General features: G+C 43.9%; 1 protein-coding gene across 1 annotated transcript; it reads right to left on the reverse strand.

Annotated features, from left to right (window-relative positions):
* Positions 1-721: 721 nt before the first annotated feature.
* LOC139351114 (glycogen phosphorylase, muscle form) lies at positions 722-14,904 on the reverse strand. The gene is made up of 20 exons (XM_070992810.1): positions 14,525-14,904; positions 12,592-12,693; positions 12,225-12,303; positions 12,020-12,123; positions 11,343-11,474; positions 10,940-11,051; positions 10,762-10,844; positions 10,351-10,494; positions 9,688-9,780; positions 7,857-8,003; positions 7,259-7,422; positions 6,882-6,996; positions 6,488-6,589; positions 6,246-6,393; positions 5,957-6,015; positions 3,934-4,075; positions 3,129-3,336; positions 2,672-2,806; positions 2,320-2,386; positions 722-2,074 (listed from the first exon to the last, which is right to left on the reverse strand). The coding sequence occupies exons 1-20, from the start codon at positions 14,765-14,767 to the stop codon at positions 1,925-1,927; spliced, it is 2,529 nt and encodes an 842-aa protein (XP_070848911.1). The 5' UTR covers positions 14,768-14,904; the 3' UTR covers positions 722-1,924.
* Between the last annotated feature and the right edge of the window lie 266 nt (positions 14,905-15,170).

The following is a 15,170-nucleotide window of genomic DNA, read 5'->3' on the forward strand; positions in this document are numbered from 1 at the left end:
ATGTTCACTCTCTTACCACCTCATATTTATATATTTTTTGAATATATGACTATTTGCACTTCTAGTTAGATGCTGAACTGCATTTTGTTGTCTCTGTGTTGCATTCTGACAATGACAATAAAGTTGAATCTAATCTAATCTAAAACAACAGGAGTAATAGCTGTCGATTACATTAGTCACTTATATCTGAGTACAATTACATGACAGCATTATAAACCATCTGTTAAATAGATATATACTGCTTATACATTCTAAATAGGAGTCTATTACAATTAGTCATTTGGCAGATGCTTTTATCCAGAGTGACGTACGTATGAATTCACACAGATGGCACAGCATCAGGGGCAGTTTCTGGGGTTCAGTATCTTGCCCAAGGATACTTCAAATGCTGAGGCCAGGGATTAAACCACCGACCTCCTGACTGGCAGACACCCACTCTACCTCCTGAGCCACAGCTGCCCAGTCTGTGGTGTGAGAACAGATCAGATGGCTCCATGTCTTCTCTGATCCCTCCCTTTATTTGGGGGGTAAGGAATTTTGACGAAACCTTGGACTTATCTTAAATGTCACATCGACAGTTGTGTTTACGCGTCACTACAGAGGCGCAGAAGTGAACTGAGACGTGTGAGCAGTTGATGTTATGTCGTCATTTATTGAAGGAAAAAGAAAAGCACTGACTGACAGTGAAATGTTAGGGTCAGTGTAGTGGACAGGTCTTTGATCTGCAGCCTCTCCAGCCAGCACCACAGCAGTCAGACAGTTAGATGCAGTACCTGAAGGAGGACAGTACGTTGTCACAGTACATCAGCTGAGCTGATATCCAGTGTCATGGACTCAACTATGTTACACACACACACACACACACACACACACACACACCACAGAATACACTCATCTTCCAAAGACAGATTCAGTCACTTAGGTTTTAGGCAGAGAAGGCGTCGTTATTTTCTAACACAGGTCACTTTTAGGAACAGAGTATGACAGAATGAGACACGAACATGCTGAGAGATCACAGGTAAACTGATGGGTCAATGCGTCTTCATCGCAAGGCTCCCCTGACCATCAATGATAATACACACATCAATGGATATATTCAGCAAACACCAGAAAACACTGAAAGAACCGTCGGAGAGCATTTTAATACAAACTACTAATATGAATGTTTATCTGTGGTGAGCATGGAGGCACGGCTTCCTTCCAAACACCATCCAGTCACAGTGCTGCTATGAGGCTGTGGTGCACAATAAGCACCGTGTGGCCCCTTTCTCTTCAATGGAAGACATGGCTTGGTTTGGAACCATAACAGTGCTGAGGTTTACTGGCATATTTGCTGGATTTTGGTAGCCATACTGGCTCACAAGTAGAAGGGGAATGTAGTTAGAATCATGGTTCGAATCACTGCTGTGTGAAAACTGTAAAACGGAAGAGCGAGCTTGGTCGACGATATAGTTGCTGATTTTATTATCGCACGCAAAAAAAAGCTTTGATTCAGCTACTGCTTGATGTTTCGACCAAGACCGTCCAAACATCAGTGGTGATCAAATATCAGTACTATCGGAAACTAACAAAATGAAGTATTTCTTTCATGTTTTCACTCAAACTGAAGAAACCCATGATTCCAGAGTGAAATCTAAGCTGATTCTCAGCTGCTGAAAGGCTGAAGCAGAGATTCGGTGTTTTCACCCAGCAGTGACAACATGTATTACTGGTGCACAGAGGGACAAAAAATAAAAAATACAGATTATGACTAAGCCCACTTCAATATATGTTACTGCAAAAAGAGCTGGAAGAGGTTGTATACAGATTAGTAATGTAAAGAAACAACGCCACAGTACACAGTGAAAAAGCTACAAGGTTTTCTTCAGTGGTTGGACCACGTGGTGAGCTACAGTTACAGTGAGGTGAGAGAGGCAGATGTGGTTTAGCGAGGATCATCAGGAGCAGCGATCTTCTCCAAACTGGGCTCCATGCCCCAGATCTCCCTGGCATACTGGGAAATGGTGCGGTCACTGGAGAATTTACCGCAGCCGGCGATGTTGTGGATCACCATCTTGGTCCACTCTTTAGGGTTCTGTTAGTACACAGGGAGAGGAGGCATACCGTTGGTATACAGTAAATCCTACTCGACTGCTGTAGTAATCCATATTATTAACCATCCATCATTACTCTAAGACATGAAGGTCAGTCAGCCTGGAAAGTTTCAAGAACTTTGAATATATCTTCAATTACGGTCGTAGAAACCACCAAAGGTTCTGTTAAAACAGGCTCAACCCCAGTACATAGCAGAGTCCAGTGCAGTGTGTCTGACAGACTGACCTTGTAGAGTGCGCTGACTTTCTCCTGACATTTGATGTAGTCTTCATAGTCTGCAAACACCTTGAACCTGCAGCACAGACATACAGTTAACATGGATGAGTTGAAGCGTTCTACTATAAATCTTCATTAATCTAAGATAGTAACATAATCCACATGAACAGGACAAAATCAAATCAGTCTTCTAAGGACTCCTCAGTCTGAATGTAGGAGGCGATGGTAATGACTTGTGTTCATTCAGTCATTTGACAGTACTGACAGTGATCCACTGATGACACAGCATGACGGTGGACATCCTGGTTGGCTGCGTGTCAGCACAGACAGAGCGCTGATTCCTCAGCACTAATAGACTCACCTGTCGTGGTGCATCAGCATGTTGACGAGGTCTTTGAAGAGGTCATGCTGGCTGGGGCTGAAGAAGCCTCCAGATATCTGGTCCATTGCCTGCTTCAGCTCAGGGATACGGTTGTAGTACGACACAGCATCATAGCTGAGGACACAAGCGATCAGCAGTCATCAGAGCTCTTCTCTACTTCTGCTATTATATATTCCTTCTCGTCCTTCTTTCTAATTTTATTCTAATCTATAATTCTGTTTTGCATGGAGCACTGCTAAAAACAATTTCCCCTCGGAGATAAATAAAGTAATTCTGATTCTGATTCTGATTCTATTGTTAGAAGTTAAATTCACCACTCTCCTGTAATTGCGACTTGTGGCCACAGTTTAGATAAAGCTACACTGAGTCTTATGTATTATCTCACTCAACAGGGCAGATATAATGTCAGTTCCATTCACACCATTATGAAGCTCACCCCTTCTTATCCATAGCCTCCACATCTTCCACCCTCATGCCGAAGATGAAGAGGTTCTCTTCCCCGGCTTCCTCCGCCATTTCCACGTTGGCTCCATCCATGGTGCCAATGGTGAGGGCTCCGTTCAGCATGAACTTCATGTTCCCAGTGCCAGAGGCCTCAGTGCCTGCTGTGGAGATCTGCTCCGACAGGTCAGATGCTGGGATGACTGCAGACAGGAGACAGGTGGACAGATTCAGAGCGAGTTTCCTTCTCCAGCCCAGTTCAAATACAGACAATATGTGAGTGCAGGGCCTTCAATCAGAGTTTCTGAATGCTAAATGTGTCAACACACACAGCTTGACAGATACTCTGCGCCACAGACCTACTCAAGTTTGATGGCTGATTATCAAATAAGCATTAAAGCATAAGGCAGTGTTGAACCGTCTGGAAGAAAGAGCCTTCACATCTGGAACAGAACGACTCATTTGTGAATAAGATTAGACATGAATCGTTTCCGAGGAGCTCAGAGTAGAGTCGCTGCTCCTCCACATCGAGAGGAGTCAGCTGAGGTGGCTCGGGCATCTCTATCGGATGCCCCCTGGACGCCTCCCTATGGAGGTGTTCCAGGCATGCCCCACTGGGAGGAGACCCTGAGGAAGACCCAGGACACGCTGGAGTGACTATATCACTCGCCTGGCCTGGGAACGCCTCGGGATCCCCCAGAAGAGCTAGAGGAAGTGTCCCTGCTCAGACTGCTGCCCCCGCGACCCAGCCCCGGATGAAGAGGGAGAAAATGGATGGATGGATGAATCGTTTCCATTACCCTTCTCAGCCAGGGTGACCCGATAGTTCTCCAGGAAGATGACTTTGAGGCGATCTCCCACCACAGGGTCGTTATTGACAATGTCTCCAATCGATGTGATCAGCTTGATGATCATCTTGGCAGTGTGGTAACCTGGAGCCGCCTGTAAAGAGAAAAAAAACCAAAAACAACAAGCTGTTTATTTCACGTCTGCACAATGTGGAAGGAGAAATGAACAGTTATCTGTGTGGAATTACTTTCTTGTTATTATGCTTCAAATGTAGCGTTTGAAACTCATCAGTGCAGAACAGGAGCTATCTGCAGCTTGTGATCAAACACAGTGACAGGTTGAGGAAAAGTTCAAATCAAATCAATCCTTCAATCAATCACCTCAGTCAACACAAGAGTGACTCTATGATTGGAAGCACAAAACAAACTCCATGATGCATTTACAGAGGTCATTTGAAATGTGCACAGTGTGAAAGTAATGATGAATTATTATCACTGATGTAAAAATGGTCCAATAACTATCAGTATGAAAATAGGCAATTAAAGAATTTGTATGATTACTTCCTGTGCCCATTTAGACACAGGGCACAGATTACAGTCAAAATGGTCCACGATGGACTAATGCGCTTTCCCAAAATGTATATTGATGACAAATGTGACAGCATCAGCACTTCATCTTCTCCAAAATGTACTAAATCTATTAGTATCAAGAGAGATCTAACAGCTTTTTCATCATTTTCAGCCTGTAGAGTTCAACCCTGTCTTGAACATGTAAACATCTCCAACCTAACGAGCTGGCAGAGGAGCCAGGGTTATTAGACTGGGTGCAGTTACTCTTTAAAGCATCAGTAATTACTTTTTGGGCTGTTTGGGGACAGTGCAATAAAGTGTAAACACAACAGGACTATCCACTACTGCAGCGTTTCCCAACCACTGTGCCACGGCACATAAGTGTGCTGCGGAAGATTATCCAGTTTCATCAGGTGAAATCTTCCTGTGTTTCTTTCTTCAATTCCTGCAAGAATATCAGCTTTGTGTTTATCTAAACAGGCCCAGGTTTCACACCGAGTAAGTAAATTGAGTAAATTGGGACAAGATTTTCATTATATTTCAATAAATATACTTTTTGTGACATTTTTGTTTGGTGGTGTGCCCTGTGATTTTTCTCATGTAAAACATGTGCCGTGGCTCAAAAAGGTTGGGAAATACTGCACTACTGGACAACCCACCGCACACATGTAATGTACAGCAACTTTATCAGGGAGTAAAGCAGAACAATAAAGCTACAGACTGTGAACAATCAGCTGAAAGAGGCTGAAAGTCTGTTAATCATGTAAAGATACTGATTAGTGCAGCTTTAAGTTTCAGACCCACTTATGTGGGTAAAGGTACTTTCTGTAGTTTTACCACAGTCAGGTGATACTACAAAGCAAATATGAGATATCATTTATCTTATCATCACTGCCTGTCTGTTTCCTGTTCTTTTTTCTCCAGTTTTGTTCTTGCTTATTCTATTTGGGACCTTGACACTGTTGTTTGCCCCCACCAACCAGTCTAGCTGCAGCTTACACCTTCGTCTGTCCAGACTCATTTAATGTATGAAGTGACGACTTTGAAGGAATTTAATAAAAAGGTAAAGTGTATTTTTTGTCATGTATGATTCCAGTGAATAACTTCCATTGAGAACATGCTGTCTGCATTTAGAGACACTATGATGTCGCTGTGAAGCTGACCTTTGACCTTTGAAATTGTGTCATGGTTAGCAAATGAATTCTTGAGTTATGGTCAAAAATATGTTTTATGTGGTGACAGTAACCTTTGATAACCAAACTCTAATCAGATCATCTTTGAGTCTGAGTGAATGTTTATTCCAAATGTTCCGTCAAGGCGTTCCTGAGATATTACACTCACAGCAAAGAGACAGAGAGAGAGACAGAGAGAGAGACAGACAGACAGACAGACAGACAGACAGACAGACAGACGCATCAAGATGTTGAAAGGTAAGTATTTTCTCTTTCTCTTCAGAGCCACTCACCTTTCCTCCAATCATGATGGTCCTGGGGGTCCAGGGCTTATTGGGTTCCTTCTTGATTCCTGATTAAAAAAGAAAGTTTTACTTCACTCTGAAAAAAATAAATAAATAAATATACACACACACACACACACACACACACACACACATATATATATATATATATATATATATATATATATATATATATATATATATATATATATATATATATATATATATATATATGTGTGTGTGTGTGTGTGTGTGTGTGTGTGTCCAGAGAGCTGCCAGGAAAGGAACAAACACCCACTGTTGTAGAGTGTGATGATGTGCAGGCAGTTGAGCAGTTGTCTCTTGTATTCGTGGATCCTCTTCACCTGGACATCAAACATCGAGTTGGGGTTGATCTTCACCTTGTAGTGCTCTTCAAGATACGCAGCAAACTTCATCTTGTTCTCCTGAAAGTTGAGATCATTTAGAGGAGTTGGAAACAAACAGAAATACGCAGGACAACAATCTTAATGAGCTTCTTTACGTATTTTAAACTCTCACCTGTTTGACTTTGGCGACATCCCGGATGAAGGCATCATCGTTCACAAAGTCCAGAAGCTGCTTGAGCTGGTCCAGGTCCCGGATGTAGTCTTCACCAATCCTCTGAATAAGATGATTACCACATGAGAACCATATCATTTCATCAGTGGAGCTGCTCAGTGGCCATCAGGTTGTACTGGGCAGCTTCCAGGTGTGAACGTGTGGTTACATATTTCCTAACAGAGACACTCATCGTGTCTGCTGATGATCTAATCAGGACAGTTTCATGCCCAAGCCAAACTCTGGACATGCTCCAGCTGTCGTCAACTAACACCGTCTAAGCAGAATACCCCTGAAACAACTCCTCCCACTTGTCCATTCTATATTCAGGGTGTATGAACAAGAGGAAACACACCTCTGCGATGACCTCAGCCAGGCCAGGGTTGCACATGACCAGCCAGCGCCTGGGTGTGATGCCGTTGGTCTTGTTCTGAAACTTTTGAGGGTCGACATCATAGAAATCTTTGAACCTGAGGAGGAGAGGAGCAACTATCATGGGGGGAATTACATATGGACAAAGTATAAGCACCAGAAACTTTGAGTGGTGCAGAGGATGACTGTATGACTATGTACTGGATTTCTTTTGTTTTGCAAAGCTGACAGCTTGTGGCAGCTTTTCACTCACCAATAATGTCAAATCTAATTATGGCCTGAGGCTTCTTTACAGTACAGTTATACAAGCACACAGAGACAGAGCCAGAGAAGAGATGAGGGTGAACTGGTTTGTCCTACACAGTGCTTTTGATGATCTCAGAGTGGATGCGGGCCACTCCGTTGACTGCATGAGATCCCACAATGCACAGGTGAGCCATGTTGATTTTCTTGGCATCTCCTTCTTCTATCAGGGACATTCGGCGTAGGCGGTCAACATCTCCAGGGAAAAGCTTGGTGATGCGCTGGAGGGGTGAGGACAGAGACATGTCAGTGGGTGTACAGAGCAGACTGGAGAGTGAGACTTATGTTGGACTTTAGTGACTCTACATTAATGTGGCCCATAAATATGAAAAATTTAAATAAGAAAGTATTGTGCACAGCTCTCCCTCTTGGAGCTCTGTCAAACTTTGATGAATAATTAATCTGAAGCATATTTTCCTTGCAGTCGTCTCAAATCTGGCAGTGCTGGTTGGGTTCAGTCAGGTCAGGTCTTAAAGACTTAAGTATGGGTTGGGCTGAGGTCTTAGGAGAGCAGAACAGGGTGCAGAGATCTTAATATGAGCGAGATGGCAAACAGGACCAAACCTCAGAGCACGCAGTTAGGTTTGTATAGATAACACAGGGCATCGTCTGAATGCCCAAATGCTCATAAATGTTGCTGCAGCTCCCCTCGTACCTCCAGGTGCCTCCTGTTGATCTCATAGATGATTTCCAGGTGACGAGGCAGCAGGTTATGGAAGAGGTCGACGGGCCAGCGCTCCAGGGCTTCAGGCAGGACAGTGTGATTGGTGTAGGCACAGGTGCGAACCACGATGTCCCAGGCCTGAACACAGAGAGGACGGGACCAGACAAATACTGTAAATGCAATTTAATCAGTGAAGAACTTACAGTGAGTTGTCCCGTTGTCTCTTTAGTAACTCTCAGTACCCTACTACTTTGTTTTTAACAGTTTCTGGAAAAGATGATCCTAGGGCTGGGCGATAAAACGATAGCGATATGTCTCGCGATAGACACGTCAGCAATATCAATAAAAAATGCATTCGATAAAGCATTCTTCGCCGGAAGAAAGCTGAAGTTGCGAAGCGAGGTTGGTTGCATGAACAAAGGCACTCACTCTCAGGTAACTGAGCAACGTAGGGAGTAATTGCTAATCAGTGAGAGAGACATGCTAACACGCCAATCATGTAACATTATTATGTTTGGTTGCGCCATCTCACTGTCTCGTGTTTGATGCTTCGCGTGGACTGAGATGAGAAATAGAAAGTGAGCACTGCAGCGAGCAAAGAAATTGTCGATTAAACAGGGAAAGTCAGCTCGCCAGTATGGCAGTTTTTTGGATTTTATAAGTTGGACCGTAGTCAGACCAATGTGGTCTGTAACTTATGCAAGACTGTCGTCCCCACCAAGACCGGTAATACCACAAACTTATTTAACCACCTTAGCCGCGCTCACTCTTTGGAGCGCAGCCGTATTCGCCAACGTCCGCCAACCGCAGCACCACCGCACAAGCAGCTGACCACCATGCAGAGGTATCTGCTTCAGTGCCTGATGACAAATCATCTAAAAGGCACGAAGACATAACGGAGGCAGCGGCATATCATATAGCTAAAGACATGCTTCACTGAGCACTGAGGAGAAGCCAGGTTATAAACATCTCTTACACGTGCTTTTATTTATTTATTTTTTTTTTTAAACACACTTGAAATAAAACATATAATTGAATAGTTCATGTATGTTTAGAGTAAGAAGAGTGACTAAAGTTGTTCATTTGTCTAGGCTGGTTTTATTGTTCAGTCAGTCTTACTGTACTGTCTATCATGTTTGTTTGTTTGTTTGTATGTTACAGATGTCAAGTCTACCTCAGTTTCTGCTATGTTTACAAAACACTGCACATATCTGAAAACATTTTATTCAGCAGAAGGTGAATCAGCTTGTGAACTTCCTGCACTAGACCTGCAGAAAAAAACTTCTCAGGTTTCTCTCTGTTTACATTTTTACACTTTTTTTTACATTTATTATTTGAGTGTTTTCCATGGTTGTGTTGACATTTCCTTTCATTTCTGCCTTGATAGCTGAGGGGATTATAATCAGAGGAAGGTTAAATTTAAAATAAAAATGTTTAAATTGAATGTATTTTTCTCCCGGTCCTTATTTTAAATAGGTCATAAAAAATATCAATAATTATTGATATCGACCAATATAAAACAGTTATATTGCAATAGTTTTCAGCCATATCGCCCAGCCCTAGATGATCCTGTAAGAGCACGTTTGTTTGCTGACATGCTAACAGCTTTGACTCGTGTCATTCTGCTGAGTCATTGTTACTGCAGTGCTGAAGGATGCAAGGGGACAGATTTGCTGGCTCACATATTCGGAGAGGCTCTCCTCGAGCTTGTTGTGTAAAGAATGTTCGAACGTTGCCTTTCTCACCTCCACACACCACGCTGGTCACTGTGTTTCAAGCATGCTGAGGCTGTGTGTCGCTGCACTGCTGGAATGCCACATACCTTCTCCCAAGGCAGTTTCTCCATGTCCACCAGGATCCTCATCAGCTCAGGGATGGCCAAAGCAGGATGGGTGTCATTCAGCTGGATGGCCACCTGCAGACCACAGACAGAGAGAGCAGTACAGGGCAAGTTTAAAAGATCCAGCAGAGCACAAACCGCCACATCCAAGCTGCAATCTGCTTCACAGAAAATATGAATGCAAAGTGTTTGACTGAAGATGTCAGACTTTCTGTTCACACATAACTAAACATGACAGACAGACAACTGCTGTCATCAAAAAAGGTGGATCTGTTTATCACCAAAGTCTGCTGGCTGTTTTTCCAAAAGGTAACAAGCAAATAAGGGTAATAAAAACATTTTGCACAAAAAAAAAAAAATCAAGAATCAGCAGCGCAAAATAATATTGCCTTGAGGAGGATGGCTCAGTTTCTCCATGGAAAATTTTGAATTGCACATGAGCAAGCCAATAAAATGTATTTTTGTACTATTGCACAGTAGAAAATGTATAGCACAATAAAAAACTATTTAGTGTTGCACAAGATACTGGCACAGCTGGAATGGATATTAGCAAACATTAACATATATCACAGAGTTTTGCAAAAAGCAGGTTTGTGACGGTGTGACGTGAAACAGCATCATATAACGGTATGGTGGAGCTCTGACCTTGTCTGGCAGTGTAGAAAGGTCCAGTCGCACAAACTCTGTGGAGCCAAACTTGGAGGCCTTGAATCGACGGATGATGTCTTGAAGCGTTGCTGCGACAACAAAGTACTCCTGCTTCAGGCGAAGCTCCTTTCCTTCAAAGAACTGAAGAGTAAAGATGACATGAAAAGCAGTTCCAGCCAGAATCTCATGTTTCAAAAACCCTGCGCTAATACAACTAAGACTGTTCAGGCTGATGTGTTAGCATTGCCTGTCCACATCAGCATTAGCATTCATTTGATTCGTCTTTTTAATGATTAGCTGCTAAATGCTCCACTATGTTCACCAGACAGTCACTACCTGTGTCTGTCTGACTGCATATAGGAAGCATACAGAAGGTTTTTAGAGCTTTTTCACCGAGCTGCCACTCACATTGTCGTTGGGATAGAGAACCCTGGAGATGTTTTCCGCCAAGTTCCTGTCCAGCACAGCCTGAATGTAGCCACCAACATTAACTGTGGGACGACAAAAGCAGTTACTCACGTTCTTCATCATTTTTCTCTTTATTGATTAAGACTGTTCAGTGGCATGATGGTGGCTCAATACTCACAGTCTTTGAGGTTGAAGTCACAGGGGGCCTTAGCAGACCACAGTCTCATGGTATTGACGATGTTGTTCCTGTAGCCGGGGACTGGGGTGTCATAGGGAAGAGCCAGGACCACCTGAACCAGATCAAAATGTGCATTAAATGCAGTGCTCATTATTCACAGTGTTTGGAAGAGGAGCTTTTAACGTCAATGGTGTCCATTATATATTTTGTCCACCAGAGAGCGCTGATCAGAAAACATCCTGCTCACTACATCTATATATATATTTTGATATGTTAGACACGTCATTATCACCATCATTATATTCATTACATTTATCAGTTGTAGTCAACACTGTGCAGTCAGACAGCATTCTGTCCATTATAAGAGAGGTGAATGACATTTTCTAATAAAAGGTGACCTAACCTGTGTGTCCACCCACTTCACTCCATCAGCTGTGTGGTCCACTCTTCCATAGAAGTGAACTGGGCGCATGTACTCAGGACGAGCCTTCTCCCAGGGGTTACCGTAACGCAGCCAGTCGTCAGCTTCTTCCACCTGTGGGAACATGCAGACCCAGTTGTTCTGCTGCGTCTTTGATTGACTGGTTTCTCTACTGCACTGTTTCTCTTTTGCTACAACTGGGGCAACAGAAATCATCAGTATGAGAGTACCTTGAGTTACAGAAGCTCGTGGAACAGGACAGAACAGTGGACAGGATTTCTGACTCTTTCACAGTCAACCTTTAGGCCTCAGCTTTAGTATGAAGTTCTGGAAACCACCATCACCTATATAAGCCTGTTTCATGAAGCCAACCATTTGTTGCACTAATCTTTGGGTGAGAGTGGAGGAAAGTTCAGTTACTCATGTTCGGTTTACTGTCACTGCAAGGACACGGTCAGCTCAGATTTCAGGGAAGTACAGATGACTTCCTCTACTGAAAAATGTCAAACTGGCAAACCTGATGAAAAGTTCTATTGAATAAAGACAGGCAAGGTCAGGAACTGACCAATCGCGCAGGGTGAGGCATCCCATACATAAGACCTTCAGTTACATCATAACCTAAAGCAGATTTATTCACAAAGACCAGCAAGTGAACATACCTGCCAGCCACTGACGATTTTCTGATTGAAGATGCCAAACTCGTAGCGGATGCCGTATCCATAAGCAGCCAGACCCAGAGAGGCCATGGAGTCCAGGAAACAAGCTGAGGAAACAAACGGGGGGGGGGCTGCTTGAGACAAGGCTGCCCACAGCACTAAACATCACTCTCTGTCAACAGCCAATGAGGAAGAAGCAGGAGCTCACCAGCCAGACGACCGAGCCCACCGTTGCCTAGACCAGCATCTTCCTCGATGTCCTGCAGCTCCTCCATGTCCAGGCCCAGCTGAGGACACATCGGCCTATCAGTGTTGAGGAATTCCATTCTGTGCTACTTTATCCTTCTACTCCACTACATTTTAGAGGCAAATATTGTACTTTATACTTATTTTTTTAATAGATAAGTTATCCAATGTCCAATTATCAAGACAAAATATAATCAACGAACACATTCTGATATATTAGAATGATTTAAGCTTCTCAAGCGAAGTATGTTTGTAAGTTGTTACAATTAGCAGAGAAGCACTATCATTCCTGTGTCCTGCCTTTTCACTCCCATGATCCTTTGCCTCACCTGGTATGTGGCTTCATCGCAGGCATTCTCCAAGGCCAGGTTAACCATGGTGTTCTGCAGAGTCCGGCCCATGTAAAACTCCAGGGAGAGGTAGTACACACGCTGCAGGACAACAGGACCAGTATGAGGCTAGCGAAGTTTAAAACATTGTTCCAGTCATTTATACCTTCACATCATCAAGAAATGTTTACAAAAGCTGCTAAATATCTACAGAAATCCCCAAGCAATGCACTACAATTCACAACAAATTCTCAGGAGGACTCTAATGAGAAAACCAATGCGCTCCATTTGATGCTCCAAATGGCCCTGGAACATTATCTCTGGCGGAAAACAACAGCTGCTGTCAGAGGCAACAGCAGCAGAGCTATTACTGGCAGCTCCTCCACAATAGCTCCAACACTTCGCAGGGAAGTGAATCGAATAACGAGCCCTCAGTCACACAGAAGAATGTCCCCTCACAGCCGTGAGCATGGGTGTCAACACACACTTCCAAAATGAACATCCGTGGCGATTAAAGAGATGATGCTTCAAACTGTCTGAGGACATGTGAAACTATGGCCTTTGTGTGTCCTCACGGACACTCTGTCGGCCTCTCTGACCTTGTGCCATGTGTCATTTCTGATCCTGCCACTGACTGATGGCGGGGGTTGTATAACAAAGCATGGAAAACAGTATGTGCCAAAGTGGGGGTGGGGGGTGGGTATTTGCTGTTGTACCTACTGCAGGAACTGCAGTGTTGATCTGCTGACATTCACTACAAGGTCTACATCAGGCTTTAGATACACACTTAGTACTTGTAGGATATGTTCATTACCGATTTTGGTTTTTAAATGAGATTGCTGACAAGATAAATCCCTAAAATGTGTGTTTTTCCCCTTAAGCTCCCTTAAACTTCAGCTTGTTTCCACCTGCCATTGAAACTATGTGATGTTCATGCAGTGAAATATTCAAACCCAAGACTTTTTACTGCTGCAACATTCCATCGAATGAACATGTGCATCATTTTCTGACAATATAACCATATCTGGAACCTTTAGAGACTGTCCACTGGAATTTAGAGTTGAGCTCAAAGTGGAGCTGAATCAAGCCTGGCTGGATGGACCAGCCAAAGGATTGCTGAGCATTAGCCATCAGACATAAAGACTTTCAAGCAGGATGGATTTATGTCAGACACTTGCCCTCCATCAGATCACAGAGCAGCATTACACAATGAATGCAGCACACCTTTCCAGCCAAGCTGCAGCCTTCTTCATTCTACAGATGATGGCCCTTTCCATTCTCAGCCTCCTGTTGCAGCAACACATAAAAGCTGGGTGCTGAGTACCATGTGGATGGTCTGATCTGAGCTAAGTATTGGGGAAAAATAAGTATGCAACGCAGCTTCACCTGCCCTTTTAACAGTGTGGCCATCTTGTGATGCGCAGTGTGTGGTGATGGGGATGGACGGAGGACGTTACGTAACACACATTTCAACAACCAGTTGCCTCTCTTAATTCCTCAGAGTGCAGATCATGAGAACACTGTGGTCATCTGAAGCACAGAGAACCTGCACCGTCCTCGGCGGCGAACGGCGCGTCACATCAAGGTTAATGAGGCGGATGCAGATGCACGAGGAGCAGATTATGTAACACACAGACACACAGATACAGGCGACATGTCAGTGAGGAGAGGAGAGCAGCACACACTCTGCGAACACACTTAAACTTTGCTTCAGTGTGCGTCGCCACAAAGCAGCCATATCATTTCTATAAAAGGATATGTAGAGCAAAGCCGCAAAGTGCGCGCGCATGCACAGGCACACGCGCACACATACACACACCCCCGCGTGGGGCCATCAGTTGTGAGACTGCAGCAGAGAACGCGGCGTCCCCTCCCACTGCCCCCCGGTCAGCTGTGTGTACGTGCAGGACTGCGGCATCAGCCCGCTGCTTACTTTCGGGTCTTTCTCATAATAATGCTGCTGCGTCCGGATCCAGCGGCCCACCAGATGGTCCCGAACTGTGTTGGCCAGGGCAAAGTAGTAGTCCCGTTTGGTGGCCACATTTCGGTCTTTCACCAGGGTGAAGTGGAGGTGACGGTTGAAACTAGTTTTCAGGTCCGCAACGTTTTCCACCCCGGCCAGACCTCGAACTGAGATCTGCTTCCTCTTGTCCTGGTCTGTCAGCGGCTTGGCCATGCTTACTGGCAGCTTCTGCTGAGTTTTAACTGAATGTTAAGTTCAAGTTTACCCGGAAACCTTCCCACCTCTCTGAACACAGACAGCCAGTGAGACGTTTACGTCCAGCCCATTTTATATGTCACGTACTCGCCGTCAAGACAGACCGGAAAAACAAGCTTTTCCGGTTAAGACTTTCACAATGAAAGTCTGATAGGCGTCAGATAACAAACCAGAAGACGATTTGTAAGTGCGTCACGCGCATCATTGTGATAAATTTCCCACTATGAACAGATAATAAAGGAGTAACGTGTATTTATGTCCACGATGTATGTATTTTCAACAAAGTGGCAAATAATTTGGTTCTAGACCTCTCATATATGCATGCGTGAACGTTACGTTTATTTTTTTAATGTAAAAATAA

This window comes from Chaetodon trifascialis, chromosome 23 (genome assembly GCF_039877785.1).
Source record: "Chaetodon trifascialis isolate fChaTrf1 chromosome 23, fChaTrf1.hap1, whole genome shotgun sequence".
Lineage (NCBI taxonomy): Eukaryota > Metazoa > Chordata > Actinopteri > Chaetodontiformes > Chaetodontidae > Chaetodon > Chaetodon trifascialis.